This window comes from Chelon labrosus (genome assembly GCF_963514085.1).
Source record: "Chelon labrosus genome assembly, chromosome: 10".
Taxonomy (NCBI): domain Eukaryota; kingdom Metazoa; phylum Chordata; class Actinopteri; order Mugiliformes; family Mugilidae; genus Chelon; species Chelon labrosus.
This window is the reverse complement of record NC_140360.1, coordinates 21,844,925-21,858,897: the sequence shown is the minus strand read 5'-3', so window position 1 is coordinate 21,858,897 and position 13,973 is coordinate 21,844,925. Positions and strand designations below refer to the sequence as shown.

The following is a 13,973-nucleotide window of genomic DNA, read 5'->3' as shown; positions in this document are numbered from 1 at the left end:
TACTTGCACCTTATAATTTATTGTCCAGCTCATTAATTATGCAGGAGTGTTAAATATTCATGAAGATGCAAAACAAATGTTTCTGAAATGAAATATAATTGTCTGAAATCGCAACACAAGCAACGTGGAGAATAGTGCAAAATACTGGTACTGCTAAAATGTGTTTTATGTATTTCTCAGGGACTCCAGTGATGCTCAGCTGTCACCTAATGGTTTTAACATTCATGATACATTTTACTCGTCACCTCGCTCCTTTTAGGGAGATAGAGGCTCCCTGCTGTTCTGTGTTAATACCTTAAAAATGAATGATAAAATGTGTAATTCCTTCAGTCTACAAGCATTTCTGCACCCTTTGTCCTCGGTTTACATCCACTCTAGCGGTGGCCATCAAAGAACTGTCCAACAGAAAACGCTGGAAGCGGTGGAGGCGTCATTTCCGGTGGAATATTCCAGCGGATTTATCGTAGGACTTTAAAAGGACGCGGTGAAATAGCGGCTGTGAAGTTGACAGGTAACCTGCCACACGCTGTGACACTGATAACGCCGCAACCTGAAACGCGCAAGTCGGTAATTTGTCGGCGTCAATAAGAAAAGGGACAAAAAAAAAAAAAAAAAGGTAGACATTAAAATCCGCCGCGTAGCCTGCGCGAGGGTTTATAAGTGTTCAACGTTTGATTTTGCGTAGACTAAGTAATCTGTGGAGCTCCTTCCAGGTAAGACGAGAAGCTTTGGCATCCGTGTCTTCACGTCGGAGGTGAATGGGTAATTCAGAATGCAATTTAGTCCCGGATTTGTCCGATCATTTGGCTGTGACGCAGTTGCGGCGTTCCCTCAAATTGTCTTTATAAACATGGTGGGATGTTCCAAAAATCTAACTGTGCACCTATTACTCGGCTCGCTGTTCACATGCATCCGAGGATGCATTTAAATTCTGTAAAGATAACGACCGTGTGGCGCACTGGATACGTTTAGAAGAGTGGTGCGCACTGAGGCCCCAGCTGAGCATCTGTAATGGTAAACCAGCAAACGGTTTTGTAAATACGAAAGGGAATCCTAACATTTTTAAAGGCGTTTCTACAAATTTTTTCAGATTTTGCGGCCGGAAACGTGTTATATATTTGAGATTTTCAAGATGTGCTTAAATCAAGAATGAATGAAAAGACAGACGAGTGATGCAGGAGCCACGAGTTGCTGCGCACAGGACGTACGCTTTAAATAAATAAATAACCTGCTCATCAGCCATATCGTTGAAGTATTTCCTTAAAGGCACATATTTACGCTGCAGCGTGTTTTTAAATGTAGTATATGGTTGCCAAAACGGACGTAAAGTCTTATCAAGGGCTATTTGTGGAATGGTATATGTAATTTCAATATATCTATTTTGCCATAGCCTATAATTTAAACTCTTGTGTATGACATGCAAAATATTTTTTCTTTCAGCTGTTGTTTTGTGAGCCAGAGACAATCATGATCCTCCTGAATCCCTCCTCTGGTAGGTACTTCTTTCTCAGTCTCATCTTATCTCCTGGATTACTGTACACCTACATGAGCATGGGTGCAGGAAAACATAATGTTTTAATAATTATTAATAATTAATTGCTATTTAATGTTGCTTTGCAAGGGAACACTCTAAATGTAAGTTGTTTAAATTGTGCAGTAAATTTACTTCAGATTGTCCCTGCTGGGGAGATGTGAGTTTGCCTTTTCATTTAGTCTTTTTTAGTGGTTACCAGGTAACATAGTAGGGTGTTACATAACAAGGGACTTCCCATCATGCTTTGTACTCATTAGGCAGCAATCCAGAAACAGAGACCTGCTTGAAACTTACAGTGTGCCTGGCTCTGGTTTTATTCTCTTCTTATTAGCGACCAAGACGGTGCATTAAGTGGTCAGAGTAAAACTTTACTGTAGGATCTGCAACCCCATAGCCTTTTGGCTTCATGGAGCTTCATGATGTGTGGCTCTTTATTGGTATTCACTGAGGGAAAAGTTAAAAAATTTGATGATACACCCGGCTTGGCAGTGTGATTTTCACATTAACTGCAGAATGGTATCTGCGTTAACCGATGCTCCGTGTTTTCCTGTGAGAAGTCTTCAGGTAGTAACTCAAATGCCAGGTGGTGAGCTGTGCTAAAGTACATAATAATAAGAAGTAAAACGCATGCTGTTAAGTAAAAGTGCAAGTTGTTGTTGGCTTTCTGCTGTGTCTCATACGCTGTTTTCTTTCAGATGAAGAGTCTCTTGAACTCGCCTGGCTTTGGAATCACAGGAAGTTCAGGGTGAAAGACACTTGAAGGGTTGCTACTGCAACATTTGGAAAATATTTAAATTTTGCAGGTCATCATGTGTGCATACTGTCTTGGACAGCACTATGACTTGAGAGAAAACGATAAGCTCACAAGGGAAGTGGCTCAGAGAAAACAAAGATATAGATATTTGTCTTTATACAAAAAAAAAAAAAAAAAAAGATTTACCGATTTGTAGGGCGTTTTTTGACTGGAGTGAGGTAGTGTCAGCAGTCATCCCATCTTTCTGAGATAGGGAGTCTATCTTTTGCAAAAAATGTTTTATCTCACCACTACAACCAAGCATGTCACGTTGTTATGATGATAGCTTTATAATTTGCTCTTCAAGTAAAGATGCAGTGCTGACCAAAAGTAGATGACCTTGTCTTGATTTATTCTGCTCGTGTGTACCTCATACAAAACTGCCATCTCTTCTAAACAGGACATGTCATAAAACAGAGACAACCTGAGTAAAGACAAAGTACAGGTTTTAAATAATAGTGTGTGTGTGTGTGTATATATATATATATATATATATATATATATATAGTATTTATTGAAGCAAAGGGTATGTCTAATACCCACTTAATTGTTTATTTAATTACTAAATGCTTAGTTACTTTAGTTACTAAACATAACTCCTTGCAGCTGTTTCAGAAGCGTGAAGTTGGCTTACAGTTGTAGTGTCATAAAGATAAAGCATGGGAAGCATTGCCAAACTATTCCGCATAGATCCAGGTCGTCTTCAAATGGAGATGACTTGTAAAAATAGTAAAGCAGCTGAGCGCACAAAATTTCAGCTCCAACCAAGAAATCGGAAGAGATCAAAACACAGCTGCGTGGCAACTTGCCATTGCTTTCTGAAAGAAAGAACATCAGATCATCGGTCTATGAGTTATAGGCTTGGCAGCAAGATAATAAGATCAGGCTAGATAATAAGTCACCTTAAACTGCTCCAAATAGATCAAATGTGTGGCCGAGTCATAGTCTAGAAATGAACCCCGTTGGGACCCGAAAAGAGCCGTTCATGCTCACAAACCCTCTGTGGCTGAAGCGGTCCTGCAGGGAAGAGTGGGCCAGTGAGTTGACCGAAGCGTTTGGTTTGGTAAAAGTACCCCAACCAGGTATTCATTTGAAAAGGGGCATTATTTTATTCTTTTTGCTTCAATAAATACTCAGGTTTACTCAGGTTGACTTTGTTTTGCGTTAAATGTTGTTTCTGAGAGTTAAGTATGAGTTTAGCACCAACTAATGCATTTTTCCGGCACTGTATAAAAATACTACTATTATACGCTGTATAATATACTACTTACGATACAACCTTATTGAATACAAGTATAAAGTCATTGAATGTAAGAACAAGGAAAAGCAGGTGAAGTTGTAGGTTTGTCTGCATTTATCTGCATTAAAGCCTGGGCTGCAGTGGTAATAATAGATCTGAACCGTTAGCTACTTAGCGAGTGCTGCTGCCATGTCCTTGTTTCAGGGCACTTTATTTGGTCTGAGTAAACAGGCTAATAATTGATCTCACGTCTGGTATGTGTCAATGCAGTAGGTCCGACTCACCCTCACCAGTAGCCAGTGGTGTATGTGGTAGTCTCCTATATGTCCATAGCTTGTCCCCCCCCCCCACACCAGCATTTGTGTGTACTTGACCCCCGATGAGCTCACATTTGAGTGCTAACACTTCACATGCATCCTGTTCAGATATTGTGTATTTTTGATTATTTCTATATTTGTTTTTCATTTCCAAATACTACCTGTTGATACTGATACTGCATGTCACTGTGGCTGTTTTGAAGTAACGGTTAAATGATGTGTAATATGATCACTGCATAGAAATAACTGATGATGTAAGAAATAGATAAAGAAGCCTTCACTAATGTTGCATGATGTAGGCTGCGCACCCCTGACTGAATGAATGTAAAGTAACAAATGCATTTTAGTGATCTGAAAAGGGATGAATGAATCGTAAGGTTGGTCTCGGTCCAAAAAACACGCGTCTTGGTAAGTGATATTTCTTTTACATAAGACGGGGGAATACGTTTTGAGTATTATTTTTCTTTAAATACAGTAAAAAGAAAAAAAACACAATATATGATACATATGGTGGATGGTGTATAAAATGTTTAATCAGTAACGACTGGTATGTCTAAATAATTCAAACAAATATCAGAACTTTTTACACGCCAACTTAAGCTTGACCCAAACTGAGATACAATTAGTAGACAAGTCCCATACAGACCCATGCATGAAAAGAAAAGGTCGGCCGGTGAGGTCATCCTACCGCAGTAGGGGTTTAGGTTTGTTCTTAAACCACAGCAGAGGTTGTTTATCAAACACAGACAACTACTAACTGCAGCTGTTGCTTGGTCTCAGGTTTCTTCCAGTGTACCAACAAGCTCTTCCTGAGTGATCAGGCCACGGGACTTCAGATCAAGGAGTTTGCACGCAAAAATGCTGCCAATGCTCTGTCAGTTGCCAACATGGTCATGGGCATGGCCTCCATTCTCAGCAGTCTGAACGGGTGAGTGAACGATGGTAAATCAAATAAATGCGACAATTTTACGACAGCATCTGTGTTTTACAATACGCCTGGCCTCCTGGTGGCAATGATGACCAGGATGAATGCCAAAATATGAGAGACACAGTTTACGAGTAAGGTTATCTAACCCTAACCCTTTTCAAATTAGATTTAATAGACTGACGTAATAATAAACCATCAAGATGAGGGCAAATCCATTCAAATCATAACTATTTCCCCAATGCCAGTGCATAGGATAGTGTAATTTAGTTTGAGTCTTTTTAGAAACAAAGTTTATCAGGATAAGGAAGTCCCTGTAATCTCTTTTCAATTTAAATCCCCTTTGTTTAGTGGTAAGGATGGCAGTGTTGGGTGGTTCTTCCCTGCTAGTTAAGCCAAAGTTCTTCATCTTCTGTAAGCGCTTGTCCTGTGAAGGGTCGCAGGGGGGTTGGAGCCTATCCCAGCTGTCATCGGGCGAGAGGCGGGGGTACACCCTGGAGAGGTCACCAGCCTATCGCAGGGCTAACACAGAGAGACAGACATTTAAGCCAAAGTTTCCTCATATAAATATATATAGACTAAATTTTGAATTTGAATATAGGGTTCTCAAACTAGTTCTAATGCCTCCAAGGGAAATTTATTTGCTGTATTGGGTTTTCTGTCTTAGTTTAGTCTAAAGATTCACAGGCAAGTCAAGAAACTCAAAGACTGCAGTTCCCTGTAAGAGAACAACACTTTTTTTTTTTTTTATCTGTTGTTTTGACACTGTTGAGGCCAGCGTTAGTTTCCACTTGCCTTTTCCACTGGCAAGGACTCGCAGATATTTTGCCCCGTGAAAAGGGTTGCTGTCATCAAATAGCTCAACCTAACACTCGCTTGTTTTGTCCAGGCACCATCATGCTGCATGTTGGCTCGTCCTGATTGGCTATCTGCTGGATTTGGCAGATGGAGCAGTTGCCAGGCGACTGGGTGCCTGCTCTGCACTGGGTAAGTGGAGTGTTGTGTTCAGTGGCTCTTACCAAAGATAAACTTCAGCTGGGGTGTTGGCAGGGCTAGCTGCGCAGTCTTTTGTCCACAATTTCTAATTTGGCTGCACCAAGTCATAAACAAAAAGGACCATTAGAAAGAAACTCCTAAAGCTATAGTTAGTCTTCCAGAGTTTTAAAAAGACATATCATACTTATTTTATTTAACGTCATTTTAGTTGTCACTTTCTTTTAGCCATTTCTGGTATATTCCAAAGACATTCAAATAACACTGTTGGTTGTTTTCAAAGGATCACACTACCCTTTCTGGTAAATCAGGAGGTACACATAGCTTTAGCATTTTTCAGCATGCAAGTTGACATTTTCTCAGAAGCCTAAAATAGCTCCCAGGTGCATCACAATACATTGTTGGCTTCACATTTCAGAGGGCTTTGTGTCTCGACAGGCTTTTTCTGCATGACTTTGCAGGTGGATGATGTTGACCTCCACCCCCGCGTATTTTGTCAAATGAACAATCACTTTCTGATTAAGCAGCCTAATTCCACGGGATCACGCTCCAATTGTCTATTGTATCCCGTTGCTTTGGGTTCTCTGCATATCTGAAATTGCTAAAATTGTTGACCCTGGCCTGTGGAATTCCACCTCGTTCGTTTGAGCCGCGGCCTGAATCACCTCATCCTCATCTGCTGAAAACATGATCCATGCTCCTGAGGGATAAAGAGACGAGGCGGTGGAGAATGTTGTTTATAGAATGGCCGCCCGTTGGGCTGACACTGAAGTTTCCACTTTGAGATTTTTGCATGTACGTGCACCACACCGCTATCTGTAATGCTGGCAGTCACACTGATGGAGAGAGAATGTGAACTCATGACCAGAGTATGTTGGAATGGAAGTAATATATAACGGTAGCATGTTATTTAAAACACAATGTTTTTGGTACAGACATGTCATCAATTCATACCTTCCTTTACCACAATTAGGGGCAAAACTTGATGACTTTGCTGACTTCACAACCTTTGGGATTGCGACATCGTTGCTTCTAAGGACATCTGACCTGCTGGACAACATCCTGTGCATGTGTTACGTGCTGTCGGTTTTTGTCCGCCTCTGTTTCTTCTCAAGTGGTGAGTTCCAAAACATCTTCATATTGTATGATGGCCTTTTCACTTGAGTCTGTCTTTTCACTTTACTCATTATTACAGGTTTAATTCAGTTCTATTAACCTATTATTAATCCACAGGGATCCCGTTCATGTACCGCGGCCTGCCCTGCATTTACTCGTCTGCTATCCTGGCCAGCGCCTCTTTGCTGTCAGGGGGAAACTTGGCCATGCTGCGGGTCATCGCAGTGGCCATGATCCTTTTCATGATCAGTCAGAACTTCTACCCTCATGATAGAGTGCTGGAGTCTCAGGCCTGGAAGAAAGCAGTCTATGCTGGAGGTACAGTAATTTAAAATAATAATAAAAAAAAAAATGGATATATCTGCATGTTCTCTTTTGGATGAGAGCACAAGTGTTGAGAAATAACAGACACAGTTTACAATTTATGGCCGTGATTATGTTCAAATTAGACTTAACAGATAGAATTTATAATAAACGCTCAAGATGAGAGCAATGTCACCCAAATCGTGAGGAAATATTTCTCTTAATTCCAGTACATGGGGAAGTGGAATTTAGTTTGTGGCTGCTACAGTGTGAATTCATGACATTTGAACAGCTCAGACATGATGAGTCTTTCCAGAAACAAGGTCCTGGTTTGTCAGGATGAGAAAGTCCTGTAAACTCCTTGCGGTCTGAATCATTTTGTGATGGTGGAGTGGTAAGGATAACAGTGTCGGATGGGTATTTCACTACTTCGGCCCAAGTTTTGTTATATTCAGTTAAATATCAGATAAATAAATATGGTGGGACAGCATTTTGACATGCCCCCAGGAGCATTTATTCATTTACCACCTCATGGTTTCAAATGTAACTCTCTTCTTCAATGTGCCCAATAACAAGTTATTATTTATGTATTTTCATGCATACTTTTTCTAGGCAGTCTTGATTCTCACATGTGCCAACTGCAGATTACCATTTTTTTTTTTTTAGACTTTTGATTGGATATTGGATATCTTTTTGTACACACATTTAGCTCCTTTCTTCTTCTTCTTTTTTTTAAATTTCAGGAGTCATCATGCTGTTCTGCTCTTCATTCCCCCCTGCCTGCGTGTACTACCTGCTATGGTCGGTCTCCTACATTTTGTTTCCAACATCCCTCTGGAGCAGTAAAGTGTAAAAGGGGTGCTGGCCCTGTCCAACACTCTGAAATAGGTTTACCTCTGGCCCACTTGGGTGTACTGAGGCTCCCAGACTGCTGCTGCTCCCCACCTCCACGGAGCATCCAAGCTAAACATGCTCATGCATCACAGGCAAAACACTCGCTCTATTTAACCTTTATTTTGATGTGACGCCTTTGAGAGAGAACCCACACTGAAGAGAGTTAGAGTAAGGGATTAGGAGGACGATTTTAATGTTAACATTCATGCTGTCTCGTGTCTTTGTTGCAGTTTCACTGAATCCAGTTTTCATCAGATTTACTGTGTTTTAATCTCCCTTCTTCAATATTAATCCAACCTTTGATCAGTGCTGGGAACATGTGGCCACATCCTTTTACAGGATAACATAAAAATAAATCATTTAAAAGGGAATGACTATATATATATTTTGAATAAATTCGCCTTTATGGAGTTCAGGCTAGGATTTCCTAAAAGTCGTCCTTAATCACCATGTGACATAAGTGTCTTACATCCGTGTCACACAGGAAACTTATTAACATGCTGATTCTGTAGTTCATATCATTTGATTTGCTGTTTGAATGCATGGTTTTTATTCATTTGAAACTTACCACAGCCACATTTATCTGGTGTCCAGGACCTTTAGCTTTGTTTCCAAAAAATGTTCGACTTCCATATTTCTTATCTGTGTGATTGTACGCGGTCGTTGCAAGCGTGTACCTCTGTTTTAAGAGGCATTATCGGTTTAAACCAGGAGGAAATCCACACTGGATCACCATCGCATCTCATGGTACTCCTCAGACCACGGCGATTTCGGTCACTTGCCAGAACAACTGCTCTAACATCAATTTAAAAGTTGTGATGAGTGGAAATTGCAACCCACTAACGGCACTACTATAGGAGTTTTCTGCCTCTTGTGATTCGCTGGCTGTTTACCATCAAGGATGGCTGAGGCCGCACATCCTGCTTAGTCTGCCATCTAGTGGGTAAAAATGTCACCTGGTGGCATGACTTTGCTCTGCAGCTAGTCATAGCTGTGATCACAACCACGGTGCTGCAGAAACTGACAGTGGCTGATGGAGGAAAGGTGTTTTGGTATTCTTTAACTCGGCTAGTATTACTTCTGAAGGACATTTTTTTTATGTAGAGCAGTTCTTTACAGCAGGGACCTACTTTTGGCATCACTCATTGTGTTTCACAATGAGTGTAGCTGTTTGCATTGTGAGTGACAAATGGAGAGATTATATCTGATTTATTGAGAAACATGAATATAATTGCACAGAGAAACAGGCGAATGTGTCTGTTCTTTGCCTTTAAAACTACTGACATACTTTTATTTCAATTCTGATTTAGTTTGAATTCTGATTCACCTCCTACCTTTTGAAAACCAGTTTGTATTCAGAGGTGTGTGAACTCCTGAAGCTGAATCTCTGTGATTCTGATGATTTTAGAAGCCATGGCTTTATCAGTTTATGAGTTACTGACATGAGTCTGCCTTACAGAGCTCTTTTAGGGTGTCGGGCAGAATGTCACTATTCAAGGGAAAAAAAAAAGTCTTCTGGTTCAGTACTGATTTAAACCCACTGTAGTTCTCAACATGGTTTATGACGACCAAAAAAGTAGTAAAAGTCAGAATGAAAAACAGACTGAACACAAATCTACTCCATTCGGCTTTCCTGTGTAACTGTTTTGGATTTCAAACTGTAAAGCCTCAGTTATGTATGCATGCCAAGACCATTGTAAATACAAAATCTATACTTTGTCCAATGATGAAAAAAAGTGGGAAAAGAGCTTCATGAGTAATACAATCTGTGGTTTTAAATCTGTACATTTTGACAATAAAGAGGCAATAACCAAATTATTTGGTCTCTGTTGTTAATTTATCACATCATCGATGTTGAAGTGAAAATCTCTTCAGTTTCTTCTTCTTGTCCATCAGATGTCTAGCAATGTACCAACAGAATCCATACACTTGGTTCACTTAGCTGAAATGCCATAGAAAACTGATCTGAGAAACAATTCCCATTTAATGATATGCTTTCTTTTTTGCAGTGTTGACATACTTTTTATAAGGGCCTAGGAGAGCAGCCCTGCCTTTTGGTTATACTCGTTCGTGTCGATGACCTCAGGAACACAAATAGGTTTAGTAGAAGCGAAGTGCAGCGACGACTGAAGCAGCTTCATGATGGCAGAAAATGCCGGCCGGTCTTTGAAACTCCACATCCAGCAGTACTTCATCAGGTCATACCTAAATGCATCCAGAAAAATTAACATGTAAACAAAAGGTATGGTGTTCAACCCATTCAGATGCAGTAAAATGTGTTGATCAGTGAGCTTTAGCCATTTTGTTGCCTTTGGACCAGAGGCAAGTCTGGAGTCTACTGGGGTCCTTTGCCAATACTTCCACACTAGACTTTGGTCCCCTAGCTGACTCATTATAACCGTCAAAGAAAGAACAAACGAGCTAATGTGGTGCTAGTGGAAGTTATTTTATTCTAATGTCTCTCCCTTATAGTTAGCATTTAATTGGCTATTTAGTTATTATTATTAATTGTCATTATCTGCTTCACTTATCACTTGCTTTCTTTTCTCTTTTTCCTCTTTCCTTGTCTTTCTTCTATCATTCCTAGACAGATAAGCTCTTTTCATTTTGAACTGGGGGCTGTTGTCAGACTTAACTACTTTAAACATCATGTAAATGACGTGTGACAAGACTCAAGCGCGGTTTATGCCTCTGCTGGACTAGACGCCGTAACCTACGCACGTAGCCCACGCCATTCTTGTCAGTTGGGTTAATTTTGATTTCTGCTGCTTCACTTTCTACTTCCTGCCTCGCATTCAACAATGGCGACTGAAACTTTTGCCGGAATTTTGGCAAAAACAATCTTTATCGATCCAGAATAATCAATTTGAAAATTGCGGCGATGGAGAAGCAGGCGGAAAATAGTAAAGCAGAAATACACTACTACCCAGTAGACCAATCACAGCTCTTGTGTTCTGCATCGCAGTGATGCATAGTTACATTTCTGGGAGGGTGCACATCAGGCTGCAGCGTCAGGGTCTGCGTTAGGATCTGGACTGTGTTTGAAACTGTAACTTCATGTGTAATGGACATATGTGGAGATTGTGTTATCAGTCTTGTCCTCTAAATAGGTATTATTTCCTGAAATGTCAGACTGCTTCTTCTTAAAATATCCTCATTTCAGCGAGTCACTGACTATGACTTAAGCACAAACATGTTCACAATTTCCAGTCATACAGGCCTGTGAATTGTACTCACAAAGGTCCTCCACAACCCTTTGGTCTCTTCATTCGATAAGACGCCTGTATCTTTGGAAGCACTGACAGAGGCTCCAGCTCAGGATATGGAGGAGAGCCTGAGAGAAAAAAACAAAAAAAAGCCAAAAATATATTATTTATGAATAGATGAATGCGATTCTAATGCTAATATGATGTTGATGATGGTCTGATTGTGAGAAACTTTAGGCTAAGCTGAAAAGCTGAAATACAACTGACTGGTTTTAACTAATTTGTGGACAGATGTAGACAATGTGCTTTACCTAAGGTGATCATTTCATAGAGTAAGATTCCAAACGACCACCTGGAGCATAAAAAATGTTTTAGTTTGAACAATATTCATTTAAACGTGTCATAAATAACAGCACAGTCTAAGTTTTCTCTGTGTGTTTGGCTTCCCTAGCCATAACTCTGCCCTTACACGTCGCTCCTGTCGATACTGAGCTGCATCATAATCCTCTCCGGAGCCTGCCATTTGATGGGCACCTCTGCTGCCCTCGGCCTAATTGTTGAATCCATTTTGCGTTCTGCAAATGCCACACCCAGCCCTGACACCCGAGCCGAGAGGCCTGGGCCAATTAAGATGTTCCTGGCAGCAACATCGCCATGCACAAGCCTGTGCTCTGACATCAGGTAATCCTGAGGGAGGAGCCAGTGACAGCCAGACATATCAATCTTTAGTCGCAGGGGTTATTCAAAATTCAAGATAAACAACTCATTTTGGCCAATACCATGGGAAAAATGACAAATGCATCATGATGTGCTGCAGCGCATAATGACATCTGCATGACAGCTAAAATGAAGTCATTGTGGTCTAGTCATTGGATGGAAATAATTGGCCGACAAAAAACTAAAAAAAACCTACCAGGCCAGCTGCAACCTGCTTTGCCACCAGAAACACAGACCTTTCCGAGAAGTCCTGCACTTGATCTGCAGGGCTTGAATCCTTCTATATTTAAAAAGGATTCCTTGTCATTACACTTAACTTTTGGAGATGAAACATATTAACAAATAGAAGGTTTGCACTGAAGCTTACATGTCTGAGTGTCCAGAGGAAGTGGAGGAGGTTCCCTGGGTTGTAAGCCTCCAGGATCAGGTACATGGGCAGACGCTTGGTCTGACAGTACAACATCTGCACCACATTCTCATGTTTACACACTTTGGCGTGGAAGACGAGCCACTCCACAAACTCCTTAGCTTCAGGCTGGTTGGGACCATCTATGTGGAGTTAACATCAAAATAACCAAATAAATGGGTACGTGCATGGGTAACCTTAATACCCATGATCACCATGGGCTGGGAGCAAATTCACGCTATACCTCGGAGGGATTTAACCACCACAGTGGAGGACGCTCTATCTCTGGCTTTCAGCAGACCTTTACAGATGGGGCCATAGCGACCGGTCTGCCAAAACTCCAGCCCCTCGAGAGCACACTCTTCAGGGATTTCCCAGGAATGCAAGGCTGCCTGGACCTTTGGAGTGCCTAAAGAAGGTGTAGTCAGAAATACGCTATGCTGACCTGTTAAAAACGCAAGAGGGAGGAGATGCAGGTTTGCTAGCTAAATAAGCATGAGCATAATTCTCAGACACTGATGCAGAACAAGTCATACCATCTGTAAAATGAGCTGAGGTCATCTGTGCTCTTTGTTTGTTCTTATAGAAACTGCAGAAAATCAGAGCCACCACTAAAACTGTGCTCAGTGCCAACAGAGAGGGGATTATAATGACAGCAAGTGGACCTGAAGACTCATCTAAGAGACAAGTGAAAGAAGAAGCAGGTTCATTTTACCATTTTTTTCATTTGTTTAACATGGGACCACACGTTTAAGCATCACGTATACAGATAAAACAGATGGGTCTTCCCGCTCTTTGCAAGGCAACATATGTAAGACTTACAGCATGCAGTGAGTGATGTACCGTTGCTACATTCTGTGTCCCTGTCCATGAGCAGCAGCTGGCATTTCTCACATGTGGGAGAAACTGCAGACCATATAGACAGAGAAGAAACTGAAAAGTTGCCACCAGTGAAGCTTATCTCTCTGTAGAGTCAAATTAACTGTGAAGTAACGTAAAATGGGTGGAAAAAAACACTGAATAATGTCAAATTACTACCAATGACTGGAAAGTTTTCCTACCTGACACCAGAGACCCCAATGTGTGAGTGAGCACACATTCACAGCCTTGTAATGTAAAAACTACCAGCAGTGGCAAAGTTGAATAATCACAATAACATGCCTGTTATCGGCTCCTCTCGGAAAATGGTCTGCCTGCAAGGGCGCTGACCGAAGAGGTGAGCAGGGGAGTTGACTGATGTTAATTATTAACAAAGGAGATAACATTAAAGAGAGCCGTGCTCACGCCGACTGCTACCGTAGTGTGATTAATATGCACACCTAAAATCTTGTTATGAGTGTCTCAGTGAATGTTGTGTTGATGGCCTAACAGACCTTCAATTAAAGGAGAAACATTATGACCACCTTCCTAATATTGTGTAGGTCTCCCTTGTGCCTCCAAAACAGCTGTGACTCATCAGAGAATGGACATGGTCCTTCTGAGGGTGTCCTGTGGTGTCTGTCAACAGGATGTTGTTAGTGGGGGGCCTT

General features: G+C 41.1%; 2 protein-coding genes across 5 annotated transcripts; one reads left to right on the top strand and one right to left on the bottom strand.

Annotated features, from left to right (window-relative positions):
* The first annotated feature begins 378 nt into the window (after positions 1 to 378).
* tmem269 (transmembrane protein 269) lies at positions 379 to 10,026 on the top strand. 4 transcript variants are annotated; one of them, XM_084553747.1, is made up of 7 exons: positions 379 to 511; positions 1,441 to 1,492; positions 2,230 to 4,812; positions 5,699 to 5,796; positions 6,776 to 6,919; positions 7,036 to 7,236; positions 7,965 to 10,026. In XM_084553747.1, the coding sequence occupies exons 3-7, from the start codon at positions 4,772 to 4,774 to the stop codon at positions 8,072 to 8,074; spliced, it is 594 nt and encodes a 197-aa protein (XP_084409873.1). In that variant the 5' UTR covers positions 379 to 511; positions 1,441 to 1,492; positions 2,230 to 4,771; the 3' UTR covers positions 8,075 to 10,026. The 4 variants fall into 4 exon arrangements, with proteins under 4 accessions (XP_084409873.1, XP_084409871.1, XP_084409874.1 ...); XM_084553748.1 differs by lacking the exon at positions 379 to 511 and adding an exon at positions 534 to 713; XM_084553745.1 differs by having other exon boundaries at positions 1,441 to 4,812.
* Positions 10,027 to 10,146: 120 nt separating this feature from the next.
* On the bottom strand, positions 10,147 to 13,315 carry LOC311494616 (tyrosine-protein kinase STYK1; the record flags this gene model as incomplete). The annotated part of the gene is made up of 9 exons (XM_084553744.1): positions 10,147 to 10,320; positions 11,353 to 11,449; positions 11,633 to 11,673; positions 11,791 to 12,008; positions 12,235 to 12,318; positions 12,406 to 12,587; positions 12,689 to 12,889; positions 12,981 to 13,121; positions 13,267 to 13,315. 9 exons carry the CDS (start codon positions 13,313 to 13,315, stop codon positions 10,149 to 10,151), a joined length of 1,185 nt encoding a protein of 394 aa, XP_084409870.1. The 3' UTR covers positions 10,147 to 10,148.
* Positions 13,316 to 13,973: the final 658 nt, after the last annotated feature.